The 24836-nt window shown below is 41.1% G+C and overlaps 1 protein-coding gene across 4 annotated transcripts in view; it reads left to right on the forward strand.

Moving 5' to 3' along the window:
- The first annotated feature begins 2747 nt into the window (after window positions 1-2747).
- GYG1 (glycogenin 1) overlaps window positions 2748-24836 on the forward strand; it is a 42077-nt gene continuing 19988 nt past the window's right edge. For 3 of the 4 annotated variants that reach the window (XM_042458915.1, XM_042458914.1, XM_042458916.1), the window contains exons 1-4: window positions 2749-2908; window positions 15583-15718; window positions 19546-19720; window positions 20935-21097. In XM_042458915.1, coding sequence (XP_042314849.1) covers window positions 2902-2908; window positions 15583-15718; window positions 19546-19720; window positions 20935-21097 — 481 coding nt within the window. In that variant the 5' untranslated portion in view covers window positions 2749-2901. Of the gene's footprint in view, window positions 2909-15582; window positions 15719-19545; window positions 19721-20934; window positions 21098-24836 lie in introns of all 4 variants that reach the window. The other variant, XM_042458913.1, reaches the window with a different exon arrangement.

Here is a 24836-nt window from a genome sequence, read left to right on the forward strand (position 1 = left end):
ACAGCAAGAGATGGCAACCATGGTTCTCAAGATACATTTGTCCTTCAGTTTGCATCAGAGCAAGGCAGAATCAGCAGTGGTGAAGGATTATGGGACATGGAGTTCAAAAATGTTTGGAAAGCACACATTTAATTCAATTACCCACTCCCGCATTACAGATCACAATAACTTTGTTCACAGGTAGAGGTACAGCACATCCATCGCACTAGAAAGCAGGACTACTGTTATTAAAATGTGACTTACATACATGCTTAGATGTATAGATGCAAAGTGTCTGCTAGTCTGCTAAATACATCTAGTCTGCCAAGACCCTAAAAATTCCATGGAGATGCAAGTACATCATTCAAACATTATGGGGTTTGTGTGTTGCAGAAGAAACAAAAAAATCTTACAGCATCTTAAAGACTAACAGTTTTTATTATGCCATAGCTTTCTGAGGAAGTAGACTTAAGTCAACGAAAGCTCATGCTGCCAACTTCTTTCTTTAGTTATTCTCAAAGGTGCTATAAGATCCCTCTACATACTGATGGACACTGTTTTAGAGACTACAAACTTCCTGATCATTTAGCTTCTTAATTTTTTACAAGGTAAACACTACAATGTCCTTTTCATTCAGTGTGAACACTTCCTTTTCTCAGGGGGTTGGACCAGGTGGCCCTTGAGATCTCTTAGAACTCTTATGATTCTATTATTCTTTTCTGGGGATGCATCACAAGATTATAAAGGATTATCCTACAACATCTAAAATGGCTTTTACTTCACTGGCCTACCTGAATAAACTATGCACGGGTAACTTGAGGCTCTCCAGCTGCTGTTTAACGCCAGCTCCCATCAGTCAGTATAGCCGGTGGGAAAAGAATGATGGGATTTTCAGCCCATCCTCTGGAGAGTTACAAACCCTTTACACTGTATCCCAGATACAGTGTTCAGAATCACTGCACAGAGTGTATTATTCTTCAATGAAAGTGCCTTGGACGTCTCTTCCTCTGACAGGTATGCTATACACACGCTCCCTTTTAACGTGTGTTGTGTGCCTTCAAGTCATTTCCAACTTATGTCGACCCTAAGACTCTATCATGGAGTTTTCTTGGCAAGATTTGTTCAGAGGGCATTTGCCATTGTCTTCCCCTGAGGCTGAGAGAGTGTGACTTGCCCAAGAACACCCAGTGGGTTTCATAGATGAGCCACAAATTGAAGCCTGGTCTCCAGCGTCATAGACCAACACTAAAACCACTACACCACATTTATATTTAGATACAGTTTAACCCTACGTTGCCCTCTTCATATCATATCTGGGGTAACCATGTTGGCTCTGTATCAAAGTACAGTATCATCCCTAATCCACAAAACAGGGATACCTTTATGAGACCAAGCAATGTGCACAAAATACAGCTGGCAAGTTTTGAAAGCAAATGCCTGATGAAAAAACCAACAGAGCTTCAAAAGCTTGCAACAACATATATTTTGTATATTTTGATTGGCCCCAAAAAGGTATCATGGTTTTGTGGCTTTGAGATCTTGATACCTGATCAACCTGACTGGCCTAAAGCAGCCAGATTCTAAAGAGGGATTCCAATGTTTCCTTTCATTTAAAGGAGCAGGGTCTTGGAGGTGGTTTAAAATCCCTTGGCAGAGGTGCCTCACAGGCTTCACCTGTTGAAAGGGTCTCTTCAGTGCTTTCCTCCAGCTCTTAAAGAACTAGGGTCCGGGGGTCCAGATGGCCTCTTTTTCCAGGACATGGCCTCCATTTCTATTTTCTGCCCTGGAGGCATTTCAAAAGATCCTCCATTTTGAGCATGACGAAGAAGCATGAATTTAATACAGTATTTCTATGAGTATTTTTCGCTTTCACTTTGGAATGGTCTCCATTTCTCTTGAATGCCCTACGTTTGTGTGGTGCCTTTGAGGTTAGGACATCTGGCCAGACATCCTCCTTTTCCAGGACATGTCCTCCATTGCTGCCTTCTGTCAAGGAGGCATCTCAAAATGTTTTCCATTTAAAGCATCATGAAGCAGCATGAATTATGAGTGTTTTGAGTTTTTCTTTGGGCATGTCCTCCATTTCCCACGAATGCCCTACATTTGCTGGTGCTTTGGACTCCTTTGCAGGGAGCTTGCAATAACTTATATTTTGTATATTGTGACTGGCCCAGTAGAGGCCTCACGGTTTTGATTTTGACGGTAGATAGTCTGTATTAATCTGTAGTGTTTTAGAGTTATTTAAAGGAGCTGTTGTTAATTTTATGATTTCGGTTGTTAAAGCACCATGTAAACTTATGGCACTATATAAATAAACTTTAATATTAATATTAATAATAACGAAGTGAGGGCATCTGGTCACCCTGGAGAGGGAAGGCTCTCCTTTGCGCCCCTTGGAAAACACCTCAGTAATAGGAGCCACAGCGTTGCTCTGGGCAGGAGCCTTGCGTCCATTCCTCCTCCTCCTCCTCTTTCTTCTTCCTCTTCCTCCCCTTCCCTGAATCCCCTCCCTCCTTTACAGAGTTGCAAGAGACCAAGAGGGCCATCCAGTCCAACTTCCTCTTTCTTCCCCCTCCCTTCTTCCTCCTCTCCTCTGCCTCCTTTTCCTCCTGCTCTTTCTTCCTCTTCCCTCCCTCCTTGCTTCTCTTAGAATCAAAGGAGCCATCCAGTCTAACTTTCTCTTCCTTCCCCTTCCTTCCCTCTGCCTTCTTCCCATTCCTTCCCTCCCTCCTTTTCCCCTTCCTTCCTTCCTTCCCTCCCTGCTCTTCTCTCTTCCTCCTCCTCCCCTTTCTGGCCCGCCCTGCCGCCGGACCCCGCCTGTCCCTATATAAGGAGGGCGAGGAGGAGGCCGAGGCAAGGGGCGCCGGCCGCAGCTGGGAGAGCGAGAGGCAGCTGGCAGGCGAGGCTGGGCATTGAGGCACCATGGCAGGTGAGTGAGGGCGGGCTCTGGCGCTGCAGAAGGAGGCCAAGGCATGGAGGACCTCCAGGGCAAAATGGAGGACGTGCCCAAAGGAAGGCGACACCAAACACTCCTCGGAAGAGGAAGTCCCCGCTGCGCAGAATTTGGAGGCGGGCGGGGGCCTTTGGGGGCTTCCTCCTGGGCAGGAAACAGAGCAGCTTCACAAACCCTGACCATAAAGAGGAAAATGCCTGCTTCTTAGTCAGGCTCAAAATGGAGGACCTTTGGGAATTCCTGCCAGAGAGAAACTAGAAGCTAAACCCCTCGCATAGCAATGCATGGCTCTGAGCCCTTCCCCGAAGGGAGGCCCTTTGGGAAGCCCTCCGGGAGAGAAGGCGGTGAAGTGGAGGCAAAGGGAGCCCCTGCTCTCCCGGAGCCAGAAACACCTCTGTAGACATGAACTGGGGCTGCTTTGCCCTGCTCAAAATGGAGGACCGGGAGAGAAGGGGAGGACAGGTCCTGGGAAAGGACCCAGAGGTGACCAGGAGGCCAAGGACCCTCAAGGGGAAGAGGACAGGGCCTGGGGAAAGGAGGGCGCCGGGTCCCCAGCTTCCCTCCCGACGGAGGAGAGGCTGCAGCAGCCCAGCTTTCCTGGAGGCCGGCGTTTTGGGAGGGAGGGAGGCTGACTAACAGGAGCAGCTGCGCTCGGCGCTTCCGTCTTGGAGCCAAAGCGAAAGCGGGGCTGCTGGGCGGCCCAGGCGCAGCCTCTCTCTCTCTCTCTCTCCATCCGGGGAGACCCCAGCTGCTCCCTTGGCCTCCTATTTTTAGGCTGCTGCAGCCTGACCCTGCCTGTGGGGCTTGGGGTGAGAGCAAGGGGTTGCCCTCCTCCTTGCCTTGTCTTCCCCATTCCCTGCAGTGCTTTGGAGCAACCTCCAACTCCTGCTCTGAAGATGCTGATCTGACTGTGAAGCCTCTGCAGACGGCAGCACACTCTGACATTACACAGCGTCCACACACTCAGTACATTTTGTCCTGAAGTTGCAGACAAGGGCTGTGTGCTATTATCATCATCATCATCATCATCATCATCTATGCTTTGTTGTTAACTGCCTTCTCGACTCATGGCAACCCTATGAATGAGACATCTCCAAGACCCCCTGCCCTCCACTGCTCTGTTTAATTCCTGCAACCCCATAAAACCCATGACCTCCTTAATAGATTCCATCCATCTGGTATGGGGCCTTCCTCTCTTCCTACCTCCTTCCACCTTTCCCAGCATTATTGCCTTTTTCCAATGAGTTGTGTTTTTTCCATGAGTTCTTATGATGTGACCAAAGTATGACAGCCATGTTTGGTCAACTTGGCTTCCAGGGATATTGCCAGCTTGATCTGTTCCAGAACCCATTTGTTTGTCCTTTTGGCTGTCCATGGTGTCAGGGTAACCAGACATACTCCTTTTCCAGGATGTGCCTTCTATTTCAACCCTCTGTCCAAGAGGAATTCCAAAAGGTCCTCCACTTTGAGCCTGGCTAAGAAGCATGGATTTATATTTGTGACTTCTGGCCACCCTGTGCAAGCCTTGGAAGCTCCACTGGCTTCTTCATCAGGCAAAGGTGCTTTAAACATAGTTGTTTGCCTTCAATGAAAACTGTTCCCAAACCCAATCCTGTAACTGCTTATAAGGACCAAAAGCCAAATGAAACAGGACAGTTTCTGCTGTCTGCCTGTTGTTGTTGTTTTGTACCTTTAAGTTGTTTTTGACTTGCAGAGAACCTATCGTGGGGGTTTCTTGGCAAGTTTCTGCAGAGGGGGTTTGCCATTGCCATCCTCTGAGGCTGAGAGTGTGTGACTGGACAAGAGTTTCCATAGCTGACCTGGGATTCAAATCCTGGTCTCCACAGTCATAGTCCAATGCTCAAACCACTGCACCATGCTGTTAAAGAACTCATACTTTTTGCAATGGGACCAACAGAGATCCCTGAATGCGTTTGCACTAGCAAAGGTCAACATATGAAAAATGATACCTGCTAATCTCTGCTCTCGTCTTCCCTCCCAATTAGCGTGTAGTATAATTGGCTTGTCATGTTCTCGTTCATGCCAAAAACTGAGGTTGTGCATTATTTGCTTTTATACCCACCCCTCCCCTTCCTGGCACAAAGATGGACTTGTCTAATACACATTGGACCCCAAGAAAAGGTTAATTGTTTGTACATGCTTACCACTGAAAACTTGTTAGCATCTTTTGGCTTGTTTTGGATTGCAGGTGGTGCTGTTAACCAGCAAGAGATATCCTTCAATGGGTCAGACTACCAGATCAGGAGTTTGCAGGCCCAAAGCTGGTTTTCTTGCCTCAGCTTCTCTGTGCCTGTCAAGGTAGCTCATCCAGCTTTGTTGTTGTGTGCCATTCAAGTCATTTCTGACTTAGGCAACCCTAAGGCAAATTGTATCACAGGGTTTTCTGTGGCTAAGTGTGTGTGACTCACCCACGGTTATCCAGTGGATTGCCATGACTGAGCAGGAATCAAAACCTTGACCCCTAGAGTCATAGGTGTTTATCACACTATGCTCTTAAAGAGCTACTATTCCAGTGTGACTCCTCTAGCAGCCTCCTGTTGCATGCTGGGATTGGCAGTTTTAAGGAGCTGAACTTCTATTTTTTAACCATGTAACTTTCAGTTTGTGTTCTGCTTATTCAAAGAAAAAGTGAATAGTGAAATATGAAAGACCAGAAGCAGCTTTAAAACTGCCTTTCAATCAGGAGTATGCACTTGTTGCCTTCCCATTGTGGTTTTTTTTACTGCAAATCCCAGCAGCCTTAATCAGAATATCTGTTTAAGTTGCAGTCTGTCAACTTTTGAAGGCTGAAACATTTCTCATCTCTACCACTGATAATAGCAAAGCGGGCCCCATGCATGTTGCTGTGGGGCTCAAGCCGTGATAGTGGTTAAGTAGATACTTGGTCAAATTGATCCTATTCCTCCCTTATCTCTTCCTGCACAACCTGACAGTCATCTCGGTGTGTAAGTAGTGTTTAGAGAAAACATCCCAGGTAGGAGTGAGCAGGGTGTTAGCTCCTTCTATGAAAATGGGGAGATTGGTTCTTGTGGGTTTAAGACATAATTCAGTGGAAACTGAGTAGTAAATACATTTTTCCCTGCCTCCTTTGCATGCTTCATTGAAGACTTACTGTATATAATGTATAAGTCAAAAAAATGACCCCAAAAAACATGGGTCGACTTATCCATGGGTCAGTGTAAGTCCTGTACTGTACTTTAATTCATGGTCACCTCCTTTCCCTGAGTAGAGTGGCAAAATGTAAGCACTTTGTCCATCCTGGGAGCACCAACCATCTGTACTCTTGCATACATCCAGCCTATAGGGAGAACACAAACAATTGTGTCTGCCAGAATTTTGTAAATTCTTTGGCTTCATTTTCCTTTGCTTCATTTTTACATCCTTTGTTACATGTCCCTAAGTTTTACCCTCAACTTATCCACAGGTCATACCAAAATCCATAATTTTGGCCCTCAAACCTGCCCTCGACTTATACATGAGGTCGACTTATAGTTGAGTATACAGTGGACCCTTGTTATACGCTGGGGTTTGGTTCCAAGATCCCCCGTGTATAACAAAATCATGTTATGCTCAAGTTCCATTAAATATAATGACATAGCAAAATCGTGTTGCTTATAAAAAATGGGAAATCAAGGATTGATACTTGAAATTTATACAGCTTTTGAACATTTTCAAATTGTATATGCTTGAATCCGTGTATAAAAAAATCCGTGTATAAGAAGGGCCAACTGTATACGGTAGCTCTTTCTACCTCTAACATTTTCATTCCATCTTTAACAGGTGACTTATAAACTTTATAAATGAACCAAAACAATTTTTGTAGATATTCCTAGCCTAGAAATCCCTATGAAATTCATGGGGTCACCATAAGCTGCCAAGTAACCTGAAGGCACATACACACACATGCATATATGTCAATATGCTACAGAAGGCTTATGCATGTATTCGTGCTGCTTTGGACAGCACATGCATGCATATATGTGAGATTACTACAAAAGGCTTACATACATGTTCATGCTGCTGTGGACAGCCTGTCCTGGGATTTCAGAGCCACGCAGTTAGAAAAAATAAACTCCCCTGCTGATACTGAGATGTGCAAGAAATTGCATCTGTCACTGTACATAAAGAAGGAAAAGGCTGCAGCTTTGTTTGTGTCTCTATTGAGCATACTTATCACAGAAGTTTATGAATCAGCTAGTTTAAAATGGAGAAAATGGATAAGTACGTATAGATGAAATTTTATTTGTAACTTTTTATCCTCACAACAGCTCTGTGGACTGGCTTTGATTAAGATAGATTGACTGGCCAACAGTTAATGGTGACCTTAATGGATGAATGGGATTTTGAAAATGGATTTCCCAGATTCCAGCTCAGTACTGACCTCTAGACTACTAATGACATGATGGAATTTCAGGGAAAGATCGACCAATACTGGTTGTAATGATAGTCAGGAAAATGTGTCTTAGCCACTTATTGTAAGTGGTATCTTTTCAAGATTAAATCACAATAAGTCAGTGGGTGCAGTTGTCCTGTTTCAAGCATGGGCATCAGGCATCATTATCTGGATGTCCCAATCAAGATAGTTCCATTGGCTGTCTTGTACCACTGCTTCCATCACTTCTCTTCTTGTAGAAAACTAATCAGGGAGTGAAGATAGAATAGCTGCACAGTGCCTTTTGACTGACAGTTTTTGGTACTTTCCACATGGAAGCACTCCTTCCCTTGTGCAGTAATGTTTTCTGGATTTTAGTTATATAAACTGGCCTTTTTTCTGTAGATTGACATTTAGAACTGCTCTTGGCCATATTGTGCTGAATACAAGTAGCCACATCATGATAGAATCTGGCATTTGAGTTCAGCTTAACAAACCTTGGGCATATCTGCTTTTTATTGAGTCAGAGCACTGAATTCCTGAAGACTTTTGGAGATACCCTTCATGACATGGCTAACAGTTTGATGATGTCTTTCTGTCACTGGGAAATGGCGAAATGGTGCTATCAGCGTGATTGCTCTAGAAAACTGTCTTCAACCATGTGGAGACCTGAGAGCCTTCTGGCTTTTCTAGAGTTTCTAAGTAATGAGATAGATGAGCTAATGGCTAGAACACAGCAGAGGGGTTGATAAAAATCAATGGGGATTTTTTAAAGAAAGATTTTTTACAAAGTAAATTTGTAATTAAATCAGATTTCAAAATTTTCTTAACAGTTATTTTAAAAGCCATTAACTCAAAAGAGATCTTCAATAGATACCACTTGTATGACTCCTAATTATATTCTTTAATGACAGTTCCTGGAAATAAACCTGATCAGTCCTATTCTGCAGGTGCTGTACTTGAAATGTGTTTACTCAGCCTTGCCCCTTTAAGTGCAAAGATAGACAATTTGGGGAGATAATCGATCTGAAGAAGGAAGTGGAGTCTGGCTACGAGGGACCCTATGTAGGGAACTCCTCTTTTGCTTAATTGAAAATCAATCTGAAAACAGTTCAGAGTAATTGTTAACTGTGAACTTACCTTTTAGTGAAACACAAGTCTCTGGATATGTATTAACTTTTAGATTAATAATGTACTTCTACCAAAAATTAAGATTAAACATAGATAAAGTAGAATCTTCCTCACTGGTGATTTAAATAATTAAAACAGTACTTCAGCGGAGTGATTTAAATCTGTTCAAGCTAATGAATTCTGATTCTGTCATGCCTACCTTGTCGCACCGAATAAAGTTTACTTCTCTACCTCAACCCTCAGTAAGCAACCTTGCTGAGCAGTTTTGAGGTGGCAGTTAGACTAGATTGGGTTCAGGAAAGGGCCTGCCTAGATTCTTGGAGCTTGTTAATGGTTTCATGAAACATACATAGTGGACCCTTGGTATTCCCCCGGTGGTTGATTCCAGAACCCCCATGGATACCAAAATCCGTGGATACTCAGGTCTCATTAAATACAATGGCATAGTAAAATGGTGTCCCTCATTTAAAATGGCAACAGTAAGGTTTGCTTTTGGATTTTTAAAAAACATTTTCAGACCATGCATGGTTAAATTCATGGATAAAGAGTCCATGGATAAAGAGAGCCAACTGTATTGGTCAGAATCACTCAAATTTGTACCATATTGGGCTCCCAGTAGTTGGAAGTCCTGTGGATGCATTTATGGCACTATGAGGTTATGATTTCCTGGATCAACATTATTGGTTGTAGCCTGAGAATATAAAAGATATGCTGCTTAATGTTAAGTGATAATGTGCCCTCTCTTAACCCTGACCCCTGTTGTCTTGTGAAATCTTAACAAGTATGGGCTCACTGTTAGGGCCCAGTAAGTGTTTAATCCCTCTTTCCCGGTTGGGAGGAGGCGTGCATTGTACAGTATCTTGAAGAGGCAATGATGAACCAGTCCCTTGATCCTATATCATTAAAAGGTTTTTGATCATTGCTGCTTAGTAAAGTGGAAGTAAAAAGAATCCTGGAAACTGGTTTTATTTTTACACATGGTCCTCTGATAATAATTCTTATCATGGTTTTAATAATACTGGATTTTGTGGAGAAATAATGTTCAGATTGAGTCTCTTTTATCTTGGGACCAGAAGTGTTTCCGATTTTGGAGTTTTAGGGATTTTAGAAAATTTGCATGTATATAATGAGAGGTTTTGGAGATGGGACCCAAGATAAAACACACAATTCATTTATGTCTCATAGGGCCCGAACAATCAGACCAAATGAAGTATGAGTTTGGTGTGGCTTCCAGCCTCTTCAGACACATGCATTGTTTAAAAAGCACACCTCCAAAGTGGCCTGAAGCCACTTCATTTGGCCTGTCTGTTCAAGCCAATATATACTTTATACACATAGCCTGAGGGTAATTTTATACACAAATTTTTAAAATAATTTTGTGCATGAAACAAAGTTTGTGTGCATTGCATTGTCAGAAAGCAAAGGTATCATTTTCTCAATCACCCCGTGGACAAGTTTGGATTTTTGAATATTTCAGATTTTGGAGAATCAACTTACGTATATTGTACATATACTTTTATCTCTGTAAGGAAAGCTAGATGTTCTTGCTAGAAGTCTTTATCTTTAAAAAAATGAAAAAACTCAAACATCAACAACAAATTGAGAAGGAACAAAATTAGCAACTATGCAACTTTAGATATGAAACTTGAAGAAGACATTGGACAATAGTTTCTTCAGTGATAACGTGGTTAAGTTGTTAAGGAATAGCAGTGTACTCATTCAGAAATGTAAGACTTGCAAGTAGATCAGATCTAGGGTCTGTGTAGTCCATCATTATACTGGCTGTGGAATTGAAGTTTTGGTGTTATTTTTGGAGATGTAGTTGAAAAATAACATCTCTGACCACTCAATATCCTCTTGTCCACAGTGGTCAACCTGACACCTCCGGGAATCCCACAAGGATAGAATGGAGGCAATAGCATTCTTGTTTTCATGACTTTTGGCAACTGGTGCTGTAGTGTATCTTGCTTCTGAATGTGAGAGTTCCATTTTGCTGTCATGACTAGGGCCATTGACAGTTGTCCTCAATGAGCTTGTCTGATTCCCTATCAAATTCATCTAAGTTATTGACCACTGACATATTTGTGGCAGCGAGTTTTCTAAATTAGGATTTCACAGAACTCACTTGTTTGTTGTAAATCTATGGCAATTCAGTTTCATTGTTAAAATATGATTGCTAGTACATATTAGGAAACCTACTTTATACAAAATACAGTATAACTATATATGGTAGTTCTCCCTTTGTCAAAATACATAATCTGTGCATTGCTTTAATTAGCACAACAAAACACAAAATATAAATAATTCCATTAAGCTTAAATACAGTGGGCCCTTGGTATCCACTGGGGTTCATTTCCAGGACCCCCTGTGTATACCAAAATCCATTGATGCTCAAGTCCTGTTAAATAAAATGGCATAATAAAATGGTGCCCCTTACATCAAATGCCCAAATGAAGTCTTTTTGGAATATATACTTTTTAAAATATTTTCAAGCCATGGATGGTTGAATCCATGATAAAGAATCTGTGGAAATAGTGGGCTGACTGTAATTCCATATTATTATCACCGAGGTTTCCTACAGCAAAACATATGGACCAGAATCAAAGATAGCTTTAAAAAAAACTGGGTTGTAAGCAATAAGGTGTTTAGAGACATGCCCGGGCTTCTTTGATATTCTTTAATATTCAGGAGACGGGACTGTCTCCTTCCATATAATCCTCGCCGCACACTTAGATCCTCAGGTATACTTCTAAAATAATAATAGATATACAACTTTTTGAATTAAATAAAAATATTTTTAAAATTTCAGGAATTTGAAGCACTTGGTTCACATGCTATGGACAGGATCCCTCCCTCTACTTAAAACATATTGATTTAGGACTCTTAGAAGCACAGTTGACTGCAATGCTGCCTATTTTGTATTACCACTTGATCATTTAGCTGAAGAATGGCTACTTCTTAACTTTGTAGGTTGCCTCTCCTCTCAATGACTGTCTTAAGGCAGTAATGGACTGGATGAGGGAAAACAAATTGAAGCTGAATCCAGACAAAATGGAGGTATTTACGGTATCGGCTCCGAATCCAGGCATTGGGATACAACCTCCAGTCCTAGAAGGGGTTACACTCCCCTCAGAGGACTGTGTTCGCAGTCTGGGGGTGCTCCTAGATCTGTTGCTTCACATGACAAATCAGGTGAGTGCAACGGTCAGGAGTGCCTGTTATCAGCTTCGGCTGATACACCAGCTGCATCCTTTCCTGGAAGTCAGGGACCTTGAGACCGTAGTACATGCACTGATTTCTGTAATGCACTCTACATGGGGCTACTCTAGTGCTTGGTCCAGAAACTTCAGGTACATCCAGAAGAGACCATATAACACTGATCTTTGGGACCATCTCCTTCCATATAATCCTCGCCACACGCTTAGATCCTCAGGGAGGAATTTGCTACAGCCTTATAAAACAAGGCTGTCCACGACCCCCCCCCCCCAGGACTTTCTCAGCGGTCGTGTCCAAATTGTGGAATGGTCTGCCGGATGAGATCCATCATATTACCACCCTAAACAGCGTTAAAAAAGCTATAAAGACAGATCTCTTCTGGCAGGTCTTTCCCAAATAGTTTCTCCGGCCATCAGAAGAACTCTAAGAACTCCAGCTGCACTTTAGTCACGGTTTATAATTTATTACATAATTTTAAAAAAATTTTTTTATTCTTATGTATATTTTAATTTTTACACCATTTAATTGTATTTTAAGAGAGGGGATTGAGGGTGTTGGAACATACACTTTTTAATTTTGGTAAGCCACCCCGATCGCATATTGTAGAGGGGCGGGATATAAATAATAATAATAATTATTATTATTATTATTATTATTATTATTATTATAATATCAGGAAGATGGATCTTGCTGTCAGTTTTTACTTTGTATTGTAACTGGTCAAATGTATCTAGAGTTTGAGTACTGGTCACAAATTGTCTGTTCACAAAGCTGTCTTAGCATATTCCCTCCTCCTTACCCTAAATGCACACGGATAAGTCTACAAAGCTATTTCTTTTCTAGTGAAATGAGTTTCAAAGTGCTTCATGGTGAAGCTGGTAAGTTTGGTGAAATCTTGTATGATTTGTTTTGGCACAAGGCATATCTTATACACTTGACATTTCATGTTTTTTATCAAAGTTAAGTCACTTGGTTTGAGACAAACCACTTTCATTCATCAAATATGTATACAAGCAAGGTATGGTTTCTTAGGTAGGGTGTAATCAAGGCTGAGTGTTCTGTACTTTGCATAATCACACTTTCTCTACCTACTCCACTTTCACCCAAGAGAATAATTCCAGTGTATGCATACAGTATTCATGGTTTCAGTGTTCTAATGCCATTTTGGCTAGGTAAATGGCTTTTATCTTCCAGTGACTTTCACTTTTGCAGGAAGCAGAATCCTATATTGGCTCCTGATCTTGTATCTGTACAGTACTGACAAGCAAAGTACATCTGCTTTGGTTGTGTGACACCAGTCTTTCTCAGCAAAGGTTGCTTGCTGTTCTACAAGACAAAAGCAGTAGGATTGCTTATTATATATAAATAAAGCAAATAAATAATAATAAATGAATGAATGTCTCAGTGTTTCAGACAGATTCCCTTGAGTGAAGCATAGTGTTCTAAAGTTTGAAGTATCAGTTATCTGAAAGCAGTCTTCCACAACCATAAACCTTCAAAGAATAGGCAATGAGGCTACCTTTAACATCCATGAACATTGAGGTGGTGCAGCATCTGGCATGGTGTAGTGGTTTGCATATTAGACTATGACTGTGGAGACCAAAATTTGAATCCTACTCAGCCATGGAAACCCTTTGGGCAAGTCACATACTCTCAGCCTCAGAAAAAGGCAACGGTAAACCCTCGTCCGAATAAATCTTGCCAAGAAAACCCCATGATGTCTTAAGGGTGCCATAAATTAAAAATTACTTGAATCCATACAGCAACAAGTATCCATGTAATTCGCTGCTGTAAGTTATGCCCTAGCAAACCTTAACATTGCTAATTTTATAAAATGATTCAAAGTATCTTATTACTTTATTTAATTCATATCACACCTTGTCTTCCTGTTATTGGGGAAGTCATATGTTAACATACAGTGTCATGAGACTGGCCACAAGCATCATTGGTTTTAGCTTGAGTTTTTTCAACCAGGAGATTGATCAAGACCCTGTTTCAATACTGTTGGCTGAGTTGCAAAAGTACATTCATATATGTGTTAGATTTTTGGACCACTTAGTCTTTATTGGAAGATTGTTCAATGTGGATCTCTCAAGATGTGTTGGAGACCCTTCCAGGTCTGGCAGCAGAAGTTAGACTGATGGGTGACTCTATCCTGCACAAGATACTTCCCTGTGATTTGAGTCTAGTTAAGACTGATGCATTCATTTTCCAATACTTGCAAGAACAATAGCGTAATTTTTGTCTTTGAAGACATATATGAGTGATAACGTGGGCTCTACTTTTGTGATGGCAAATGTGGAAACTCGTAAAATTTTGAAAGTTTTGCTCTAATTATCTATTCATATTTATAGATTTTTGGGGCTCTAAAATATTTCCAGACTGCATTAATCTGTTGTGATACAAGATTAAAGACGGTGACATTGTTCGCCTGTGCTTAAGCAACAAGTATCACATGTTCAGGGGAATTCCTAAAAGTGCTGTTCTGAGTTCAGTTTCTTATTACAAGTTCAGGTTCTAGTAACTTGCAAAATCTCAGTTGCTACACAGCTTTCCTAATAATCTCGTGGTTTCCTTTTATGCCAAACAGTATTAAGCATGACTGGTTAAAGCCACAGGAACTCAGAGTAGTGTCAAGAGGATCTAAGTGTAAATAGTAACATAATCATATACACATTCTTAATTCTCACACTTCATATTTTCAAGTTTGTATATTTTGTAGCAGTCCTATGAATTAAAAAAAAAATATGGCCAGAGAGAGAACTATTCGCAAACTCTTCCAGCCACCATGTTCATGTTTCTAACCCTCTGTCCTGCAGAAGTTCAAGGGTTTAGGAACTGCTGGGTGTATGTAAAAAGAGGTTCATTCCATATAGTAGCAGACATTTAATGCTATTCAATATGCAAAATACCGGTAGTCCAGGAACAAAACATGGGATATTTTGAAATGGATAACTATAAATATCTGAAACTTTTAATCATTTCAGTAAGAGTGAATAAATAAAAGCTGGTATAATTATAGAATATCAGCTATTGACCTGTTAAAGCTGGCGGAAACATTGAACTATTACTGGAATTAAGGAATTATGATTCTGTGTACTCCTGTAAATGTGCAACTTGAAAAGTAGGAATGCTGTACATGATTTAGCAAGATTCAAGCATGTACTAATTTGTAGTATGTTATATCCAGAAATATTAAATGCATTGACTATTTGCCATTTTACCAGTCTGCAAACTAGAAAACAAGCACTTTTAGGACTGTTTCCTAGTAATCTAGCCAATTTAGCACTTTTTGCTTTAAAAAAATTAAATTTTAAGTGCACCAGGTAAAGGAGGTATATTCTGATCCTTGGTAAACTGGGTTGAGTTCTTGTTTATTGTGTAGATTGCATTCTGGGAACTCTGTCCAGGTTGAAAATGAGTATAAATTGATGAGATGGAAATGTTTTGCATTATGCATGTTGAACAAAGTTAAAATAAAAGCTTTGCTGGAGCAACAAACAAGGAACTTTGTAGTCCCATATCTTGTTCCAATAGTGTCCAGCCAGGTACTTATGAGAAGCCCACAAACAGGATTTAAAAGCAATCCTTCTCTCCTGTTGTCTTTTAGCAATGAAATATTCAGATATAAAAGGTAGCCAAAAGGGGAGATTCTGTTTAGTCTGATAATTAGATGGTGATTTAAGAAACAACTGCCACAGTAGGCAAAGTGACAAGGGCTTTAGCAAAGCTAGAAAACGTTACTTTTGGGACTCCAGTTTCCACAATCTTGGATTCTGTGAGATTTAGTCCCCAATGACTATATATACAAGTTCATGGGTTTTAGAACACACTGTGGCACTGAAAGCGTACTCCCTAACTTTGCAACTACTTAACTGCTAACATGACTTGTGTGTTTTTTCTTCTTAAGACCAGTCTTTTGTGACGTTAGCCACAAATGATTCCTATGTAAAAGGAGCACTTGTACTGGGATCGTCACTACGAAACTACAGAACAACAAGGAGGTTGACGGTGCTGATCACTCCACATGTTTCAGACCCAATGAGGTAAGATTATGTGTGACATGTGGTATGAATAGTTTAGCCCCTAACAAATAAATGTGGCTTAATTGTAGTTTTAGATAAATAGAAATAGCTAGCCTGTTCTTCATAATTTATTTACTAAGCCACTGGTGTTGATGTCATTTGGAAACCCTTCTCCTCCCCACCAAAAAGGTGGAGGGGGAGATTTTCATTACTTAATGTGACAAAACCGAAATTGTACCAAGACCATTTACTTGTATTTTCATATCCAGCACTACTAAGTGGTTATGCCTAAATGCATACCTTCATGTTTCCTGGGCACTGACTTCTGCATGGATTACAGACAACAACAAAAACACCAACTGGCTCTGTAGCATGTCCAGATTCCCAGAGATCCACCAGTATTCTAAGGCAAAACAAAAAGATGTGTGTGCATGAGCACATGTGCACCTTCAATTCCCCTGTCAATTTATGGTGACCCCATGAATTTCACAGGGTATTCTTAGGTAGGAAATACTGAGTTGTGGACTCGCCACTTCCTTTCTCTGAAATATAGCCTGCAGCACCTGGTACTGTATTCATTGGTGGTCATTCATGCAGGTACTAAACTGATTCTGTTTAGCTATCAAAATCAGACAGGATCTGGTGCCTTTAGGATATTTAGGCTTTGAGAACTACATAAAGACTTGATATTAAGAAAAAAAGACAAGACTCGGCACCAGTCTTTCCCACATCTAAAATACGTAGATCAGAAGATCCAACATAACTTGCAGCATAGTCAAGGTGCCTCTGATCACACCCTCAAGGTATAAATCTCTGTTTCGGAAGGGACACTAGAAATGGGTAGAATGGCAATGGCTGTCCAAAAAACAAAATACTGTTGTACAAAGGCTGAAGCAATTATTCATCTTAAGTACAGGATAAAATAGAAGTTACATAATTAATAAAATGCAGTTCAGTCTGTCAGGGAAAAGATCAAAACTATGTATGGAGGACTAAGATGCTGTTACAAGAAATAATGCTTAATATGTATAATTAGTCTTTTCCTATAAAATCAGGTACGTGAATGCCTTGCATGAAAGTTCCTTCTAGATACTCCATTGGGCTTAAAATTAGGTCTACGTCTATGTGTCTACATCTATGTGTATTTAACCACTGCACCCTGGTGGCGCAGTGGTTAAATGCCTGTACTGCAGCCATTCACTCAAAACCACAAGGTTGTGAGTTCAAGACCAGCAAAAGGGCCCAAGCTCGGCTCAGGCTTGCATCCTTCCGAGGTCGCTAAAATGAGTACCCAGACTGTTGGGGGCAAATTAGCTTACTTGCTGTTCACCGCTATGGTCTTTGGAATAGCGGTATATAAATAAAACAAATTATTATTATTATTATTATTATTATTATTCAACTTGCCTAATCACTGTTCCTTCCCCTGCATTATCTTCAGTTCATGTAGAAGCCACAAAGCTAAAAATTGAGCTAAAGTTTCAGGAATTAATATTCTAAACATTGAGTTCTTCAAATTCTTATACTCACTGCAGCATCTGCAGCATTAGTCTTCCTAGAGTTTATAGGTTAATGTTGCATAGGGTGTGTTGAGAAGTGGCAATAGTGTGGACTCTTCTGTAGTTCAGAACATTTGAGTCTAATTTTTCTAATGAGGGAAGGAACAGTATTGGAAATGCTTTGACAACATGAAAGTAACACGAGAAGCCTCCCTCATGTGCTGCTGTTGCGGCATTACATTTTTAGGGGCTCTGAATTTTAAGAGATGTTTCAAAGATTATTGCTGGCTGTCTCAGCTTTCAAAGCTCTATAGAGACAGTGCTTGAAACTACAGATTGATAGAAACATTAAAGTGATTTTTGTTAGTCTTTTTTGTTCAGAAAAGAGATCCCTCCCTTTTTAGTGGCCTTTGTAGTGGGGAAAATAAATAAATATCTCCTGAAATAATGTTTGAAATAGTGAAATAGCTTTTATTCTTGTGTTCATCTTACTGAAAATGCACTTGTGTATCTAGTCTAGCTTTCCAAAATCTAAATCCTTTTGTTTGATACAAAAAAAAAATCATTTTTATATTTAAAACTCTTTTTACAAGTCAAGCCTCAATATTATCAAATTTTTTGCAATTGGTTTAATGCCTACTCCCAGGCATTTGATGAGATACGATTGATATTTAAAAATTCTTCAGTTTTAGGCCATAAGATATTCTTTTTCTCTTTTTGTGAAAGAAGTGTTGTTTATTATATTAATTGATTGGTTGATTATTTCCAGGATTTATATCTCTCTCCCACGATGGGATTCAAAGTGGGTTATAATATATTAAAAAACGGAAAAAAAGACAGAGCTAAAACATTGATAAGTTAAAAAAATAATTAAATATTACCAACATTAAAACATAGATTTAAAACAGCGTAGTTGAAAACAGTAAAAAAATAATTAAGCATTAAAACAGCACATCACATTACTTGGATAAAACCTTCCCATCAAAAATGTATGTGTGTGTGTATTTTTATTTTAAGTTATATATATTTTATATAAAGAATACCTTGACTGTTTTTTCCAGAAAATATATGCAAGTAACGATAAATGGCTTTGATAAATGTTAAATGGCTATATTGTTCAAGATAGCCATGATGGGTAGATGCTAGTATCTATATCTGCTGATAATCACCGAGTGATACAAAAGGGTCCCTGCCTCCCTGTAGTTTAACCACAGCAGCAACAAAATGAAACCCATCCTACCCTTAATCACTGACACGAAAGAAAAAAAAACATGGAGTGGATTTTTATATGAAAGGTCTGTGAGCTCTGTTCACTTCAGGTATTCCAAACTAATGCCTCAGCTAAGAATTCTTTCAAAGTTCAAGTCTTTTGCAGCAAGCTCCTTTTCAGGGTCCCATAAAACTACCACAAAGCCTGGTGGCACAGTTGTTAAATGCTAGTAGTGCAGCCACAACATTATAAGTTTGATCCTAGAGTAGGGCTCAAGGTCCACCTAGCCTTCCATCCTTTTGTAGGTTGGTAAAGTGAGTATTCAGCTTGTTGGGGACAATTACCTTACACATTGCAAACTGCTTAGGGAGTGCTAGTTCACTGATAAGTGGTATAGAAATGTACATGCTACTTGCTATTGCTAGTATAAAAGGAGATACCAAAAGCCTGTAAGTCTGCTGACTCCTATTTATAGAATGCTGCATTATTTCATAACCGTAAAGACTTGAAAGATTGCTCATTTAAAATACGGTATACACATTGCAAAATACAAACATTGCTGGGCAAAGTGGCATATAATTTAAAGTGGCAAATGGATAGGAAGCAGTACACAAATTTCAAGCAAGGTAAGTGCTTGCATTTAAGACATAAGGCGTAACAGTAGAGATGAAGTATTGCATGAACTTCATCTGTAAACATAATCAGTTCTGTTCTGTAACTAACAGGAGGAACACCTCAGCTGCTTCACAGGAATTACTTCACAGCCTCTAAAAACTCTTTCTTCCTTGACTGTTGCTGCTTAAAATAGCCAGCTGACTTACCAAGAGTATTCCTAGGTCTTTCTCACCCATATGTCTGTGTGGGTGTAGGCATCTCCTGTACATACTTTGACAGCCCTTCAGTGCTACTAATCCATCACCTTTCAAGAGCTTTATCTGAAGTCTGTGCTCCTGCACTCTTAAGTTAGAAATATGCTACAGGAAAAAGGCAACTGCTTTCATACACATTCCAAAGAAATTCCAAAAGGCTTGCACTTCCAGAAACCTAGTACAGGAATGTACTCCCTCAGAAGATTGATAGAGAGCTGTGTGGACAGTGGTGCTAAATATGGATGTAATTTGGGTTATTTCTTTCAATAGGAAAGTACTGGAAAAAGTCTTTGATGAAGTAAAACTTGTGGATGTCTTGGACAGTGGAGATGTAGCCCATCTTGCATTATTGAAAAGGCCTGAGCTTGGTGTTACGCTGACAAAACTCCATTGCTGGGGACTAACAGAGTATTCAAAGTGTGTGTTCATGGATGCAGACACAATGGTATGTTTTTTTGTATTTTAGAAAGTATTTCCTTTGGTGGACCTATTTGAAAGTTTAAAATATTGGCAACCTAGGCCCTATTCTCAATAAAAGTGAGTAGAATGTTCTGTTGTAAACAACTCTAAGCCTGTGTAACAAGGTTTCTTGTGCCATGCAAGAATAAAGGATGCCTTTGAAGATAGGAGGCTGAATTTGACCTTAGGGAAGTGTCTTGAAAACAAACTGGGGAAAGAAGACAGGTTTTTGTCATACTAATTTGGAGAGTTTCCCAGCAGGCATACAGAGCACAACTCTGTTCTGTGCATGTCTACTTAGGGGTAAACCCCAGCACAACTGCTTTCTTAGCTACAGACTACAGTTCATCTCCATGCAACTGTTTTCTGGCTTTAAATGATCTCTTGTCTTTTATTAGAAATCAGGAAGTGGAAATGGATGGGGAACTCTAATGGGCTACCTTTCCTCTCTGCCAGCACATACAATAAGATAATCCAAGGGAGGAAAGAAGGTAATACAGTTGGCCCTCTGTATCCACAGGTTCAAGCATCCTCAGCTAGAAAATATTTTTAAAATGCATTAATTCCAAAAAGCAAACCTTGATTTTGCCATTTTATATAAGGGACACTATTTTACTATGTTAATCTGTTTAATGGGACTTGAGCATCCATGGATTTTGGTAACCACAAGGAGTCCTGGAACTAAACCCCTGTGAATATCAAGGGCTCACCATAACCATAGTTTTCTTATTTCTGCTGTAAGGCAGTTGCATGAGAATCATAAATGTTTCTCCATTACTGGAAAGTACAGTCCCACAAAGGAGGTGGATAAAGTATAACAAGCCATTATTAACTGGGGTATCTTGCATTTGGAAGAGGGCTGTCTGGGAGCTAATTGTGTAAAGTTGCTGATCAGTGATGACAGAGAGTCCTTACCTACATTCTTAGCTGGCACTTGCTGATGCAGGCTAAGTCCAAACGGGTCAGGGCTCGGCTGTCTTCAGCAAGTGCCTGAATGATGTATGAATGAGAGTGCTGGAATATACTCTGTGTGTGTGTATGTGTATGTTTCTCATACTTAGTGCAGAGCGAAATGAGACTTCAGCTTCAATTGAGTGAAGCTCCATGTGTTTCCATGTGTTGGAAAGACAGATAGCTACATCATAGTATTTAGAGGTGAATGCTAAACTTGTACTCTCATTCAATGCTCCTATGTACTAGGTTTTGTCAAATATAGATGAGCTTTTTGAAAGAGAAGAGCTTTCTGCAGCACCTGATCCAGGCTGGCCTGACTGTTTCAATTCGGGAGTTTTTGTATATCGGCCTTCTATTGAAACATTCAATCAACTGTTACAGCTTGCCACAGAGAAAGGCAGCTTTGATGGTATGTATCTAAATGGACAATGTTCTGTGGACAGAAAATGTTCTATGGAGTTTGCATTCTTTGAGTAAAAACCAATAAGCCGGAAACATTTAATAGGATTCTTTACTTGTGGAAACTTTCTATAGATTGGGGTTTTATTTTACTGAACTTGAATATATGAAAAATTAATAAGACTTCCTTAAATTGGCTGAACTGGAGTAACAGTGAATTGGGTAAAAGGGAATTAGATAGTCTGTCAATAAGCTGGCTGCTTTTATTTGATTGAAATAACTTCAAGAAGAGAAGCTCTTAAACCTTTATTGAGCTGTTCTGTAACTAGTTAAGAGCTTTTATCTGACTGATAAGAGACTCTTGTAGTACAGTGTAGATCTGTTTCTTGTAAAGCTAATCATGCTTTCTTTTCAAGATGTATTAGCTGTACCAAACTAGTACATGTTATGTGTACCATACTTAGAATTCTAAGGAAAGAATTAAAACAGGCAAGCAAATAGTCTTTTAAACCATAGCTCCAATTGAATGGTTTTAGCATATGAAAACAACCTAGAAGAAATTTGGCACTTCTTTCTCAAGATGTTCTCACATTCCCATGTAAAAGGAGTTCTTTGGCTTTCCCTCTGCTATGGAAATGCTACTGTATTACTCAGATTCAGTATGGACTATGGCTTGGGAAATCTAGGTTCTAGTTTCCACCAACCCATGGGATGGTTTTAAGCAAGTCATGCTGTCTTTCAGCCTGACCTACCTCATAGGATTCATAAAAATATGTGTGTCACCTTGAGTTTATTGGAAGAAAGGCAGGATACGAATGAAGTAAATAACGGAAACTGTATAGCAGCCAGGAGGACAATGATAGCATTTGTGGGAGACAAGACCCACTCAGATTCTAAGTGTGTTCTTGGTTCTGTAGACCCAAGTACGTACCCTGCTTGGTTATTCATACCTAAGTGCATAAAATAGCTGGAAATAGGGTGCCACATTATCAAATTAGTCAGGCAGTGAGGACCTGCTCATGAAGTTCTGGGTTAAGGCAGGCATACTTAATCTGACAAAAACATGCAGCTCCCTTGCAGTTGGAGTTGAATAGTTCTGGCTATAGCTGCAATCCAAAAGTATACACCAATGCTATACATAAACACAGGTGGGGGGGGGGGTTGCATTTGACATTTTACCCTGCCTTTTGAAGGCTTGCCCCACCCTGACTGCTACAGTTAGAAGCAGATGTGTTAATGAATCCCATTGGATAAAATTAATGCTTTGTGCAATTAGAAATACTTTAGTACTTTCCCAAGGCTCAGTTGTTTTATTTAAAAGTCTCACGTCTGTTTATCTTCTCATGTTGTATATGTAAAATCTATCATCCTGCATTTCTTCCAAGGAGTTCAAGGTAGCAACTGTGATTATTTCTCTCCCCATACCAGCTTTTAGTCATACAACATCCTTGTATGATAGGTTAGCCTGAAAGATTATAACTGACTTAAGGTTGAGGAAATTGGCAAGAATCCTGTTGATTAGTCCCAACTAGAGTAGACACATTCAGTTAGTTGTGGAATGGTATTGAATAGTGCACATGAAATGGTTACACTTGTAGAACTGTCCTTAAGCAAACACAAACTGAATACATCTGTTGCACAGTAGCCAGAAAAAAATGCAACTGTACATGTAAGAGAAGGACAGGTTGCTTACCTGTAACAGTATTTCTTCAAGTGGTCATCTGCGAATACATACAAATGGGTTTCACTGCGCCTGCGCAGTGCTGCTCGGAACCTACTGGAATCACTGGGCAGAGTTAACTCTGCAACATATTGAAACTTTTTGGCGGTAACTCCGCCCACCCGTTATAAGGCCCCTGCCTTCCCGCTCTTTCCCCAGTTCTGCAATTTTTCCGCCAAGCAGGCGATGTAAAGAGCCAATGTGAGCAGGACACTGAGGGGACGGACGGGTGGGATTTGTATGTATTCGCAGATGACCACTCGAAGAAATACTGTTACAGGTAAGCAACCTGTCCTTCTTCTTCGTGGTCTCTGCGAATCATACAAATGGGTTTAGACTGACAAGCTAAGGTATGCGGCGGAGGGAGTGTCCTGAGACCAAAGCTATGGTGAACCAAGGGTATATTTATTACAATAAAAACACCTTGAACCATAAAAGAGTCAGTCTTTTGTTCATGCACAGATCAAATAGCAATAACGTTGCTAAACCTGAGGAGGGAACAGAGGTCATGCAAGACCGATCCCCCAGAACTTGTGCAAGACAACATACAACAAATGTAAACAGTGCCAACTGTACAAGTGTAGTAAACACAAAACATCAGTAGTGCAATCAATGCAACCCTGAAACCAACACAGCCCTCCCGAAAGCTGCGTCTTGGATGGCTCTGGTTTCCAACCTGTAATGTTTAATAAAGGTTAAAGGTTGGGACCAGACAGCAGCCTTGCAGACATCCTCCAAACGAATCCCCGACAGGAATGCAGAGGATACTGCCATTGACCTTGTGGAATGGGACCGAACCCTGCCAGGGAGAGGCTTGCCTAACAGTTCATAGCAGAGGTGGATGGTACCAGCCACCCATTTGGACAACCTCTGCGCAGACACAGGCAACCCTTTCTTCGGTTCCGAGTAGCATTGGAAAAGTCTCTCGGACCGACTGGAGGCAGCAGTTCTGTCCAGGTAAAATGCCAGTGCTCTCCTGACATCAAGAGAGTGCAGGCGTCGCTCCTCATCCGATGTCGGGTTGGATGCTAGAGTGGGCAACACAATGTCCTGGCACATGTGGAAAGCAGACACTACCTTAGGCAAGAAGGTAATGTCTGTACGGAGGACCACCTTGTCCTTGTGGAACCTCAAGAATGGCTGGTCCCTCCGTAAAGCACAGAGTTTGCCCGCACGGCGGGCAGAGGTGATGGCCACAAGAAAAGCGGTTTTCCAAGTCAACAGTCTCAAGTCCACTGTGGCCATCAGTTCGAAGGGCTTGGATTGGAGGGCGGACAGTACCGTCTCCAAGCTCCAAGCCGGCGTTGGTACCGACACAGGAGGATACAGGTTGGCACAACCCTTCAGGAACCCCTTCACCAAGGGGTCCTTGAAGAAAGAAACCCTCCCCCCGAACTGGTATTTGGCACAAATGGCAGACAGGTAGCATTTGATGGATGTGAGGGACAGCCCTCCATCCAAAAGTGCCATCAAAAACTCCAGCACCACTGGAGTGGACACCTGTGCAGGAGACAAGCCCTTTTGGTCAAGGAAGAGGCAAAATCTCCTCCATTTCAGGGCATAAGAGCGCTGGGTGGACGGTTTCCTCGCGGCCAGGATCACCGTCCTCACCGACTCCGGCAAAGCAGTCAGGGCTGTATCCTCCAGGCTACCAGCGGCAGGCTCTCGATGTCCGGGTGGAGAATCCGTCCGTCCTGGATCGACAGCAGGTCCGGGCGAGGATCGAGACGGAGGAAGCATCTCCTGGAGAGGTGGAGAAGGGATGCAAACCACGGCTGTCTCGGCCACCACGGGGTGATGAGGATCGCATGCGAGCGGTCCGCTGTCATCTTGGACACCACTCTGATGATGAGAGGGAACGGAGGGAAGGCGTAGAGGAGCTCCCCCATCCAGAGGAAAGCGAATGCGTCTCCGAGGGATCCGGTGGTATTGTCTGTCCTCAGGAGGACCACCCTTCCTGAGACCGCGAACTCGAACGCCCTCAATGCCTTTTCCACTGCGAGCATCTCCAAAGCGTTGATGTGGAGAA

This window comes from Sceloporus undulatus, chromosome 3 (genome assembly GCF_019175285.1).
Source record: "Sceloporus undulatus isolate JIND9_A2432 ecotype Alabama chromosome 3, SceUnd_v1.1, whole genome shotgun sequence".
NCBI classification, from domain to species: domain Eukaryota; kingdom Metazoa; phylum Chordata; class Lepidosauria; order Squamata; family Phrynosomatidae; genus Sceloporus; species Sceloporus undulatus.